Source organism: Argentina silus (assembly GCF_951799395.1).
Source record: "Argentina silus genome assembly, chromosome: 16".
Taxonomy (NCBI): Eukaryota; Metazoa; Chordata; class Actinopteri; order Argentiniformes; family Argentinidae; genus Argentina; species Argentina silus.
In genome coordinates this window covers 5,719,547-5,732,046 of record NC_139670.1, presented here as the reverse complement: position 1 = coordinate 5,732,046, position 12,500 = coordinate 5,719,547, and the positions used below count along the sequence as shown (strand labels likewise).

The 12,500-nt window shown below is 45.8% G+C and overlaps 3 protein-coding genes across 4 annotated transcripts in view; all 3 read left to right on the top strand.

Moving 5' to 3' along the window:
- pkd1b (polycystic kidney disease 1b) overlaps positions 1 to 3,340 on the top strand; it is a gene marked incomplete at both ends in the record, with an annotated part of 20,839 nt that extends 17,499 nt beyond the window's left edge. Inside the window, 8 exons of the mRNA XM_083687613.1 lie at positions 1 to 181; positions 429 to 597; positions 826 to 1,008; positions 1,150 to 1,254; positions 1,441 to 1,575; positions 1,735 to 1,937; positions 2,163 to 2,274; positions 2,417 to 3,340. The exon at positions 1 to 181 is cut by the window's left edge and continues 20 nt beyond it. Coding sequence (XP_083543739.1) covers positions 1 to 181; positions 429 to 597; positions 826 to 1,008; positions 1,150 to 1,254; positions 1,441 to 1,575; positions 1,735 to 1,937; positions 2,163 to 2,274; positions 2,417 to 3,340 — 2,012 coding nt within the window. The remainder of the gene's footprint in view (positions 182 to 428; positions 598 to 825; positions 1,009 to 1,149; positions 1,255 to 1,440; positions 1,576 to 1,734; positions 1,938 to 2,162; positions 2,275 to 2,416) is intronic.
- Positions 3,341 to 5,045: 1,705 nt separating this feature from the next.
- On the top strand, positions 5,046 to 7,639 carry LOC310817174 (pepsin A-like; the record flags this gene model as incomplete). Its single annotated transcript, XM_083687612.1, has 9 exons — positions 5,046 to 5,101; positions 5,267 to 5,417; positions 5,558 to 5,675; positions 5,851 to 5,969; positions 6,131 to 6,327; positions 6,535 to 6,651; positions 6,970 to 7,111; positions 7,295 to 7,393; positions 7,502 to 7,639. The coding sequence occupies 9 exons, from the start codon at positions 5,046 to 5,048 to the stop codon at positions 7,637 to 7,639; spliced, it is 1,137 nt and encodes a 378-aa protein (XP_083543738.1).
- A 2,566-nt stretch (positions 7,640 to 10,205) lies between these two features.
- Positions 10,206 to 12,500, top strand: part of spata20 (spermatogenesis associated 20) — a gene marked incomplete at its 3' end in the record, with an annotated part of 8,732 nt that continues 6,437 nt past the window's right edge. Inside the window, exons 1-4 of one of the 2 annotated variants that reach the window (XM_083687139.1) lie at positions 10,206 to 10,484; positions 11,319 to 11,447; positions 11,985 to 12,049; positions 12,203 to 12,357. In XM_083687139.1, coding sequence (XP_083543265.1) covers positions 10,288 to 10,484; positions 11,319 to 11,447; positions 11,985 to 12,049; positions 12,203 to 12,357 — 546 coding nt within the window. In that variant the 5' untranslated portion in view covers positions 10,206 to 10,287. Of the gene's footprint in view, positions 10,485 to 11,302; positions 11,448 to 11,984; positions 12,050 to 12,202; positions 12,358 to 12,500 lie in introns of both variants that reach the window. The other variant, XM_083687140.1, reaches the window with a different exon arrangement.

The following is a 12,500-nucleotide window of genomic DNA, read 5'->3' as shown; positions in this document are numbered from 1 at the left end:
GGATGGACCACACCTTGGTGCCCCACCTGCATCAGAGCCCCACCCTACACCTCGTAGGGTTACCACGGATACAGTTTCTACACGCTCCAGACGATAAGACGACTGTCTTGCTGGGGAACAGCAGCGGTGCGACACACCTGATCTTCTCTGACCTGAACACAGCTCACTGGACCACTACGCAGTCAGTCACCTTTTACACGTTTTATATATCTCATAACTAAAAACTGTAAAATATATAAACTATATATACTACAAACTACTAACTGTAAACTATATATACAACAAACTTTCATGCACTGGGGTTTTAATAATATCGAACATTCTCACAACCTTAAAACTCTCTCTCAAATACACAGTAAAAAGGTGAAACCAGTAACAATAAATAACATTTTCTTTTAAATTGCGTTTCTGCTCTGCTCTTCCCTCAGGTTGAAGGCTGTGTCCATTGACTTCACCCACTACCACAGAGAGACTGGTCTGTTTGTGTGTGTACGGTTGGAGTGGGCTCACACACACACACTTGTTCACTCCCTCTCCATCCATCCTCTCCTCATCCCCTCATCTTCCTCAGGACCAGACCTACACATCGCACTCATGGTAACAGTAATTTCCTCTATTAGAGGTATTTACTGTAGACTATAGTCTGTGTAGGCTCAGACGGATGGACGGATAGACAGACAGACAGACAGACAGACAGACAGACAGACAGACAGACAGACAGACAGACACAAAAGCCCTATGGTTTGGGTTATAGCAAACTTAGATTTTTGGGTGAATTGTTCCTTTTCCAACAGGGTCCTAATGCCCACCCTCTCCTCTCTCCAGGTTCTCCTGCTCTTCTCCGCTCTCCTCTTCCTGGTTGGGGAGCTCTGGGCCATGGCTACTGAGCATGCCCAGTACGTGCGTCAGAGCTGGCGCTGGTTCCAGCTCCTGCTAGCCTTATCGTCCCTGGCAACGGCCACTCTGCGACTCTGTTTCCTGTCCCAGGCTGCTTCCTGTCTACTTCAGGTAGAACTTAACCCGGATCACTGTTCTAGGATCAGATTACCCTACCCTCAATGCTAATCATAACCAATGGGGGGTGACTAAATCTGACCACGTGTCAATGGTTTGGGGCAACTTATACCAACTCCATCCTGTCTGTTGTAGCACCGACTCCAGCCAGACATCTTCACTGAGTTCCACAGCGCCGCCCTGCTGGACCGGAGGTCCTCGCAGCTGTCAGCTGTACTGCTCACTCTGCTGCTCCTAAAGGTAAAGAGTAACAAAGTCAAGGGGTTAAAGGGGTTAAAATTCCCCATAAGTTACCTTTACAATTGCCATGTTTACAATAAACGTTTTGAACGATATGCATGGGCAGGTTTCTAGTTTGTACCCCAAACAGCAGAAGATTCTGGTGCATAGATATTCACTGTTGAGCTGTCTGTGTGTGTGTTTCAGATGGTGGGGACTCTGCGGTTCGTGCGGAGGTGGGGGGTGTTTGGGCGTGTTCTACACAAGGCCTGGAGGGAGGTGGGCGGCCTGGCAGTCCTGCTGGTACTACTGATGCTGCTCTTTTCCCATACTGGACACATGGTAGGAAATACTACTAATACTACTAATACTAATGGAATACTACTATTTAGATTGCTATAATAGTGAATGCCTATTTGATTTCAAACTCCGTTTTTTTTTTTCATCTGTGTGTGTGTGTGTGTGTGTGTGTGTGTGTGTGTGTGTGGGTGTGGGTCTCAGCTCTTCTCCACCACTGTAGATGGTTTCTGGTCTGTGTGGCAGTCTGGCCTCTCCCTGCTGTCTCTCCTGCGTGGTCGGGAGGTCCTCCGGAGGCTGTGCAGAGCTCATCCCGTCCTCGGTCCCCTCTACTGCCTCTCCCTACTGGGGGGAGGGGGCTGGCTGCTGGCCCGACTCTGTGGGGCTGTGCTGATCTGCACATACAGGTACACACACAACTACACACACAACTACACATACAAGTACAGTACAGGTGCATATACACACACACACACACACACACACACACACACACACACATACTGTAGAGATGCAGGTAAATACAGGTATCTTACATCTCTCTCTCTCCTCACCCTTTTTCCCTCTCACTCTGCCTCCCCCTCTATCTCCTTCTCTCTTTCCCTCTCTCTCTTCTCCTTATTATCCCACAGGGCAGTGCAGGCAGAGATGTACCGTCCAGCCATGGAGCCTCAGGACTATGAGATGGTGGAGTTCCTTATCAAGAGACTCAAGCTGTGGATGGGACTAACCAAGGCCAAGGAGGTAATGAGGGAATTGATTCATGAATTAATACAGGTTTGGGAAGAATACAGATGAAATGTGACAAAATCTACCATGTCCCCACCATTTCTACCATGTCTCTCTCTCTCTCTCTCTCTCTCTCTCTCTCTCTCTCTCTCTCCAGTTCAGACACAGGGTGAAGTTTGAGGGCATGGTGGTGCCTCCTTCCAGGTCATCCCAGGAATCACGTCTCTCCACCCTCTCTTCCTCCCTCTCCTCCCCCCTCTCTTCCTCCCTCTCCTCCCCCCGTCCCCTGTCCTCAGCCCTCTCCCTGGGCTCTGAGGACTTGGGTGTGTCTGAGCCGAGCTTTGATCTCCAGCTTTATCTGGACCGCCTGCTGCCTTGCGTCAACGGTCTGCTCTCACGGTTCGACCGGGTCAACCAGCTGACCGAAGACGTTCACGGTCTGGAGGTTAAGTTAGAGGAGGTGCAGAGGAGGAGGAGGAGGAGGAGGGACTGGGATGAAAGAGGAAGAGAAGGAGAAGGAGAAGGAAGAGGTGAAGGAAGAGGAGGATCAGCTAGTGGAGGGGAAAGACGAGTAGGGGAAAGAATGGGGAGAAGGACAGCTCTGCTACCCCCCAAGCCTCGCATCTCTCTCCCTTCCTCTCCTCCTTCATTTAACCCCAACATGCTTCACTCCTTCTCTACCTCCTCTGTCAACCCCTCTCTCCCTCACATGTGTAGCTCCTACTCTGAGTCGGCCATCCTCCAGCCTCAGCCACATCTATCCAGAGATACCCACGCATCTGAGGCAGCCAAGTCTGCCCAGGGGAGCTCCGGTCTGGGCTTGGAGGTCGGGCCTATGTGGCCCCCTGGAGCTGGCTGGTTCCCCAGACGAAGGGCCTGGCACTCTGGGAGCTCTCACTCTGCCGATGCGGCTCAGAGGCCCACTCAGGCCCCTGGTGGAGGTGGTGGGGGTGGAGGTGGGGGTGCCTCTGGTGTGGCCAGGCCCAGGAGTGAGGAGGGGGACAGGAGACGCATCAGTGAGGGGGTGCCTGTGAAGAGGAAGGCCTGGACTTCAGATGTGCCAGAGACAGTGAAGGACTGAGACACTGAGACACATCTGATTAGTGGAGGCTGATGGAGGTTGAAATCAGAGGACGGGCTCATTGTAATGCATGGAGTAGAATGAGGAATGGTATCAAACATGTGGCATTCCAATCCATGCATTACAATGAGCCCATCCTCCGATTTCTGTCTCCACCAGCCTCCCCTGATGTACAATGCTTGTATCTGCACTGGGCTATGACTGATAATTACCTCAGTGAAAACACTGTATGACTATTGTAATACACTGTTATTGAAACAGTGCTATAGCCATGATACATGATAGACCTAGACTAGCTTAATGCTTCTTTATGAGTAAGTGGACTTGTGTGTAGGAGATCCTAATCTACCACCAATGTAGTGTATATCAGAAATGTTAAATAAAACCCTGACAGCCCTTGAAGACCATAGAAAAGTACTTCAAGAGACAACTTGTCCACGTTTGTCTACCTCTTTACCCATGCTTTGCCCATGCTGTTGTATCTCCTGCACGCCAAAGCAAAATTAATTAAGAGCTTTTGGATACGTTGTACTTCGTGTATGTCTGCCATATACAGGCTGACCTTTAAAATGCTTGTATTTGTAATCTCATTTGGACGGTGTGGAATACATGTTTCTGCAGACCAATAAAGACAAAATGGCGCTTGGAACACACACTGTGCTTTCTTTCCTTTGTAGTCTTAAAAGACACAATGTTCTTTTGATATAAATATAATCTCTGTTTCTTATTCCGATCTGTCAGTCTGCCACCGACGTCATTATGAATGTTTCCACTCTTGGCGATCCAATATCCTTGGCACGTTTCATACCATTCATACCTGTAATCACCCATTATAATCATGCAGATTGCCTGTTTTGTGTATGGAGTGTTGGGAAGTAGTTCCACTACGTAGCTATTAGTTTAACTACTGTACATTTTGCAGTAGCTTTGGCAGTTAAACTAAATTCAAATCCAGTCGTGTTTTCCGTAGTTAATACCTTTTGTTGCCATGTAACTGTGTCATGAGCTACTGTCACTACTCACTAGACCCCGCCCCCCCCAAAAAAATAAAATAATAATAACTATAATTCCAGCCGTTGAATTTAAAATGTCCCTTTTCTTCCCTTACTGTTTCCCACGTCCTCACTTCTCCACTTCACCTGAATGATATAATGATATATCACTCTACATAATAATATTCGTAATTATTGTACCTTGACATTCAAAAACATTGAAATCCAAGACCTGAATTACATTTGCATGCCGCATGATTATTACAAAGCAAAAATCATGCCCTCTGTGTCCCATGTGACATCATGAAATGATTCTGCCAAGTCAGCACTTTTTAAAAGTTTGACATTGTCACAAGGTTATCCATTATTCCGTCATTACTTTCCATCCGCAATGGAAAATGCCTGTGTGTTTTGTAGCTTATCGCTGTGATAAAGCAAGAGGAAGGTAGATACAGGCGCTGGCCTACCTGTATAAAAGACACCACACACACCTGTCTCATGTCACCCGTGCTCAAGGATCTACAGGTAAGTCTTGTTCCTCCAAAGGTTTCTTCCTACTGTACCTCTTGAGGTTTTCCTTACCACTGCTGCCTCTTCTTGCCCTTTTAGGGCCCTAAGTCTCAGGTTGCTGTTAAACACTTACAGGTGCGCTACAAAGAACTAGACTGATGTGTTTGTTGATCGCCAGGTTGAACCTTACCAGAGCAGACATCATGAAGTGGGCTATCGTCTTATGTGCCATGGTAGCACTCTCAGAGTGTCTCATCCAGTAAGTTCAGAGCCATGGCCTTGCACCACGATGAATGAATGCCTTCGGAATATCAAAAGAACACATTTTACTTTGCTCCATTTCTTCCATGAGTGATTTGATTATTTAATGTGTAATATATTGAATACAAGTCATTGTTTATACTATTCATTTTGTTCCCTGCAGCATTCCTCTGATAAAGGGGAAGAGTGCCAGGGAGAATCTGGAGGAGCAGGGTCTGTGGGAGGAGTATAGGGTGAAGTACCCTTACAACCCCCTGTCCAAGTTCGACCAGAGCCTCTCCGTCTCCACTGAAACCATGACCAACGACGCTGATGTAAGAGAGACTGGCCTGGCAGTCACAGCACACTGCCTTTAATTTGACTGCAAAATTATGAATTGCCATTTTTGCTTTCATGGGAGTTCTGCCTTTGTCTATCTTGTCTTATGGTTTACCTATGTCTCTCCTCTCCCTAGTTGACCTACTATGGTGTGATCACTATTGGTACTCCCCCTCAGTCCTTCACAGTGGTCTTTGACTCTGGCTCCTCCAACCTGTGGGTGCCCTCTGTCTACTGCAGTAGCACGGCCTGCCGTATGTACAGTACACAGCATAAATATACACACACACACACACACACACACACACACACACCCACAGACACACACACACACACACGCACACACACACGCACACACACACACACACAGTGTAATAGCAAGTTGGTGAATGACCTAGTCAAAGATAACCATCTCTCCTCTCCTTACAGAAAACCACAAAAAGTTCAACCCGAACCAAAGTTCAACCTATAAGAACGCCGGCAAAAGCCTCTCCATCCAGTACGGAACTGGCAGCATGACTGGCATCGAGGGATACGATACTGTTGTGGTGAGGAACACAACCATGCTTAACACCAAGGTGGTGTTGTGTAGGTTTTGTGACCTGTCATGCAATTAGAACGTGACTTATTCACATGTCATCATGATACCTGGTATTTCAGTCCACCTAGATCTGTTCTTCTGGTAATTTCCATCATGTGTTCTCCTCAGGTGGGTCAGATCGCCGTCAAGAACCAGACCTTTGGCTTGAGTCAGACGGAGGCTTACTTCCTGGCCTATATGAAAGCAGATGGTATCCTGGGTCTGGCTTACCCTCGGCTGGCAGCCTCTGGGGCCACACCTGTGTTTGACAACATGATGACTGAGGGTCTCCTCGACAAGGACATTTTCGGTGTCTACCTGAGCCGGTAAGGAGCTGGAGAGAGTATCTCTTTATCTGAACGGAGAAGGTGCTGGAGAGTCCGTTGCATCTTTTCCTCAACAGTTCTCTCTTTTAGGCAGCCTAAATAGTCTGTTTTTACCTGACCGGGTGTGGATGGCTATCAGACTCTTTTGACTCTACAAATATGTAACCCCCTTCCCCTCTCTCTTTCTTTCTCTCTCTCTCTCTTCAGTAACTCTACGAGTGGTAGTGTGATAACCTTCGGTGGTGTTGACCAGAGCCATTACCACGGCCCGGTCACCTGGATCCCCCTGTCCTCCCAGATGTACTGGCAGATCACTATGGACAGGTACAGCACCATAGGGGGTTTGGACGCTTATGGAGGGTTTAAGCAGGTTGTTTATGGTCATATAATATTTCATTACTGACAGATTACTGCAGACAGAATATGGTAGCGGTTTTAGATGTTTATAGAGGGTCATAGAGGGTTATAAAAGGGCCTGACACATTTCAAGCACCGGCAGCACTCAAGCACTATTGAAATTGGGGTTAATGAAAGGGTTAATGAAAGGGTTAATAAAAACGCAAGGTGTTTGAGCTTTGTGTTGATATCTAATGCACCGTTAAGTGGCAAGCTGACCTGATCTGCATGGCATGTCTACCGCAGTGTCACCGTCAACGGCCGGGTTGTGGCTTGCAATGGTGGGTGCCAAGCTATCATCGACACTGGCACCTCTCTGATTGCCGGACCCCAAGGTGACATCTACAACATAAACCACGCTGTGGGAGCCAACTACCATAATGGAGACGTAAGTAGCCTACTGTAGCCTACTGTAGCCTACTGTAGCCCGAATGACTCAGCGATTGCACAGTGTGTGGATTGTAATAAAAAGATAGGCTTTTAACAGTCCCATTCTCATAGCAGAGGGTGGTGATTATGTCATTCCCTCCTTTTCTCCCTCACTAACCCCCTCTTTCTCTACCTCCCTCAGTATGTTGTGAACTGTAACAGCATTAACAGCTTGCCTACATTGACCTTCAACATCCAAGGAAAGGCCTTCACTCTGCCAGGCTCTACCTATATCCGCCGGGTAAGACCACCACTGTGTGTGTGTGTGTGTGTGTGTGTGTGTGTGTGTGTGTGTAAAATCAAAGTCATTCAGTCATCAAGTCTGACCAAATCTGTCTCACCACTACAGTCCACCTACTATGGCTGCAGCACCGGTTTCCAGAGTATTGGCTCCAACCTGTGGATCCTGGGTGATGTCTTCATCAGACAGTACTATTCCATCTTCAACAGAGCCAATAACATGATCGGCTTGGCCACGGCTTGTTAATCAAACCCAGATTAAGATGCCCTCCAGTAACATCTGAGAAGACTAATATCCTTGGTAGATTAGACACAATAGACACGAATAAAATTTGTGAGCATCATGAAAGGTGTGATGGTCTTTTGTTCATGTTTCACAGTGAGATTTACTCCACACACACAACAATATGTATGAGCTCATGTGCCCCTTGATTGGATGACCTTTTCCATGTTAATATTCATCTAGAAATAACCTTACAAAAGGCACTATTGGATGACTTAGTGTCAGACAGACAATCATTAATCAACATAATCGTACTCATGGCAAAGAAATTCATTTTTGGCTTGGAATCTGTGCGAATTGAGAGTTTCGGGGACTATGTGAGACATCACAACACAATTGAAAAGCATATGGCACCAAGAGAGGGTGGTACATCGAGAAAGGTGGGATGGGCTGGGAGCAGCTGAGGGGTGGAATTAAAAAGGAAATCTAGAAGAACTATTGTCGTGGAAATTGTACTAACTAATCAATTAAAGATATACGTGAGTGGCTAGGCTCACAAGAATTAACCACAAAGGGTACAACAAGGTTTCCTCCGTTTATTAAGAGCTCTTAGAGGAGTGGGATACAGAGATACAAAGCAGAGTTAGTCTTAAACTAATACAACAATTAGGAAGAAAAGATGTTAGCACTTCTCATTGGTCTATCAACATGGGTTGACCTTTATGCCCAGATTTGTAGTTTTCCTGTTTCCAAGTAAGAAGCTACAACACCCTTGCACTCGTAGACACGAGAGTGCTCACAATACATGTGAGAAAATAGAATGAGTTTATATATGCTGTATAATCTGCTTCTTGAAGAAGCTGTTTGGGGCCAAACTTATCCCCCAACCCGAGAATGGAGTAGGTAGCTTCCTCTTGCCAGCCACCGATAGGGGGTCAGATATCATACCACACACTTAAAGGGCCACTCCAGTGAAAGATCTACATTTTTATTTCCTGTGCCCATGATGTTCCAATGAAAATCATTGTTTTAGTGGAAACAAGTTCCATTTTGACTTACAGTTTCAAATCTCAGTCTGCCTCCTAAAATAAACAAATAAAAAGCGAATAAGCCGTGGCAGGTGGAGTGAGCTGACTTGTAGGTTTCTCTGAATGGAACTTATCCCAGATGTTCTGTTTTTCTTGCATGCACTTTGTTGAATGATGATGTATAACTATTGCTGGCGTGGGTCACTATTGGTTGAGTTGGGAAACAGGTCCTCTACAGGTCAATACAACACTGAGTTGACACACAGAGTTGGCAACCTGCTCAGATCATGACAGAGAATCTCAATCACAATGCTGTCATAGAGAAGCATTCTTCTTAAATATCATAGAGATAGAACAGTTCTACTGTGTTGTTCCATATCTATGGTGAACACCTTCACGCTCGCACGTTTTCAATGTAACAACATTTATACCACTGTGGGTTCTCTTATCTTAAGGTAAATACCCAGAAACTGTTAAATATTTTAAATGTGCATAAGCTGAAACTATCTGACCACACAAACAGGAGTGTGCAGGCTTTTGTTACAGCCTAGTGAAACTATTGACTCAACTTGTCATTGTTTTCATTCGACCAATAGCATTTGAATCAGGTGTGTTATCAAAGAACACTGTGCACACATTACAGCCCTCCTAAATTAGACTTGCTGCTTACCACTACCATCATGTAACTTATACATATGTGTCTCATCCAGAAACCTCCCTCTCTGCAAAGCTGCTGGGACTCAAAACAGCAAGTCATTGTCTCATACAATGAAAACGAAATCAGGAAGCCATGGACCTTCCCCAAGGACCCCTGGACGAGTCATAGCAGTCGAAAAAAACAAACAAAGTCATAGCAGTCCTGAATGCGAAGCTAAAGGCCGGGAGACCATGTTAGTGACCTACTACTGAAACACTGTAGTGTGGAAACACCATATTTACATGATGGTATACAGTTGATAAATGATTTGGACTAGTTTTAGATGACAACGATGTTATGGGATATACCTTAATAATTGGATGGAATAACTGAGAGATATATTTTGAGAATGATTCCTCACATACTAGTGCAGTGCTTTTAGCCCTGTGTGTCTCTGGCCAGAATGAATGCACTGTGCGTGGAATACAGTTTAATACGAGATTTGATCACTGTGTTTGACAGCTCAGTTCTTCGTCTGCGGTCTGAATCTGACAGACTGGCAAGTATGTGTTCTGGCACCTCTGTGACATCATGCGCACATCAACACTGAGGAGTTTCCCTATGCTGATATCATGGGTGAAAAACCAGAGACCCGGAGAGGGCCCAGCTTGTGTGAACATCATCGGTGCCGACTTTGTGAATCATCAGGAGTTTGCTTCCAAAAAGCATCATAGTTCCTAGGTTACAGTATTTACAATTTCACAAAGAAGATCAAATGAGTGAAATATGTTTTTATAGTTATACTGCACTGACGTTTAGAATCAATACATTTTTGATGTACACTGGATTAGTATGCGTTCCTGCAGTGCCACCCTGTGGCCAAATTATGCAACTACCAAAAGGCCCCGACCCAGAGTTACCAAATTGCACTGTCTGTTGCTGATGCAAGGCAATGGCAAATGTCCTGAGTCATTCTGAATCAGGCTTCTGAAAGCCATTGGATTAAGATGTTAAGGTTGGCATGGACACGGTCGTCGTCAAAAAATAGCCGTGTTGACCCAGCTCGCCTTTTAAGTATCGCTGTTTTGGGAGCACAGAATCCGCACAGCTCAGGCAACAGCAGTAGGGTAATCGGGAGCGTACCCCTCCAACCCAGTGACAAGCCCCCACTTCTGAGTCCCCGGGCGGCCCAATACAGCTTCAGGTAAAGTCACAGAAACAACCATGAGATTCCGAGATGTTTCAACAGGCGTGTAGCTCCGCTAGCTACTTTTAGCTAGCTAATAATCGGCTTTTAAAATATTGCTGGCGTAAGTGAGTTGGTTTTGAGAGAGCTAGAGTCAGCTGTCAAGGGTCTTTGGGTAGCTGGAACTGGTCCTTAATGGGTCGATCAGAGTGGGCTGAGCAGGGCTCATGTCATGTGTTAAGGCAGCATATTTTACTGGCTTGATAGCTAGCTAGTGCTAACCGCCCTTCTATGATGTGTCCTACGCAGTGCAGACACTTTGAGCTGTATGGGGACAGTTGTCCTTCGCGTCGGATATGCAGGTTTATGGCAAATAAATTAGCCGATTTCCCCTTACGCAAGCAGTAAGGGATTGTTTGGAATCGGTTGCGGTCATAAACGTAGATTGCATGCAGTAGCTAGCTGGCTCATGATGGAATGTTTTTAGCACGCTTGTTAGCAATGCACTGTCAGATTTGACAGCTGTCAGTGTCAAGGTGCCACACATGCGTTCCATGGCACTGTTGGACACACAATGGAAATATTACAGAAAACTAACTTAACCCGTATCTTATTGAGCTAAAACGTATTTTGTTTTGCTCCACACCCTATGGATTTGTTTTATCAATCAGTTACACAACTCACCGTAACATGAATGTGGCTTAGCCTATTTAAAAGTTATGTTTCAGCCGAACCTAGCGTGACTCTTATCAAAATTATCTCATGAAATAATCACATCTGTCTGTGTACTACTTTGATTTCACATAAGATAAAAATGCCTGCTATAATGACCGTAGTATGATTATGTCCCAGGACGGCCAGCGGAGCCAGTTTGAGTATGGCGTCAGGCAGCCCTCCGTCAACCCCCCAGCGACCTCCCAACCGGCTGGGGAAGGAGAGGTCTCCTTACCTGCTGCAACATGCACACAACCCTGTTGACTGGTGAGTCTGTCCTCTAATCATCCTCCTCCTCCACACCACCAGGGATCAGTGCTCCTTTAACTATTATTATTATTATTATTATTATTATTATTATTGCTGCTATTTTATTTTATGCCTTAAATTTTGCTGTCTTGTACATTTTGTTTAGTATATATTGTATATTCTTTAGTATTGTATATTTTACATTGGTTGGCATTCTGCGGACAGCAAAGCAAGAATTTCGTTGTACAGGGAAACATGTTTTCTACTGTGCATATGATAATAAACACTTTGAATCTTGAATCTTGAATCTTGAACTTGACTCCTGCCACATTGACTTGTGGTTTTGCTTTTCCAAATAGTGGGCAAGAGTAATAATGTGGATGAGGACTGTCCATCTATAACATGGAACAAGGAATTCAACAAGCATGAGTGCAAACTGTGATATGTTTGTGATGTTGATGCTAAATATGGCCAGCAAAAAGCTACGTAGTACTTGTAGAACTGCCATTTTATCTCCGTTTCACCTTGTGTTTGGTGTCTAATCTCACCTCACAGGTATCCGTGGGGACAAGATGCCTTTGACAAAGCGAAGAATGAAGACAAGCCCATCTTCCTGTCAGGTGACTGCCCTGCGATGATGCGACGCTTCCTCCTCATCTTCCCCGGTTCCCCTCCCCAACTTGCTTATCTCTCGATATCGGTACTGCAGTTGCCACTGTGGTCGTGATTGTCTCTCTCTCTCTCTCTCTCTCTCTTGTCCTCTCCTTTGGCAGTGGGCTACTCAACGTGCCACTGGTGCCACGTCATGGAGAGAGAGTCTTTTGAGGACGAGGAGATCGGACGGATCCTGAGTGAGAACTTTGTGTGCATCAAAGTGGACCGCGAGGAAAGACCCGACGTAGACAAAGTCTACATGACTTTCGTCCAGGTGTGTGTGTGTGTGTGTGTGTGTGTGTGTGTGTGTGTGTCTGTGTGTCTGTGTGTCTGTGTGTGTGTGTGTCTGTGTGTCTGTGTGTCTGTGTGTCTGTGTGTCTGTGTGTCTGTGTGTGTGTGTGTGTGTGTGTGTGTGTG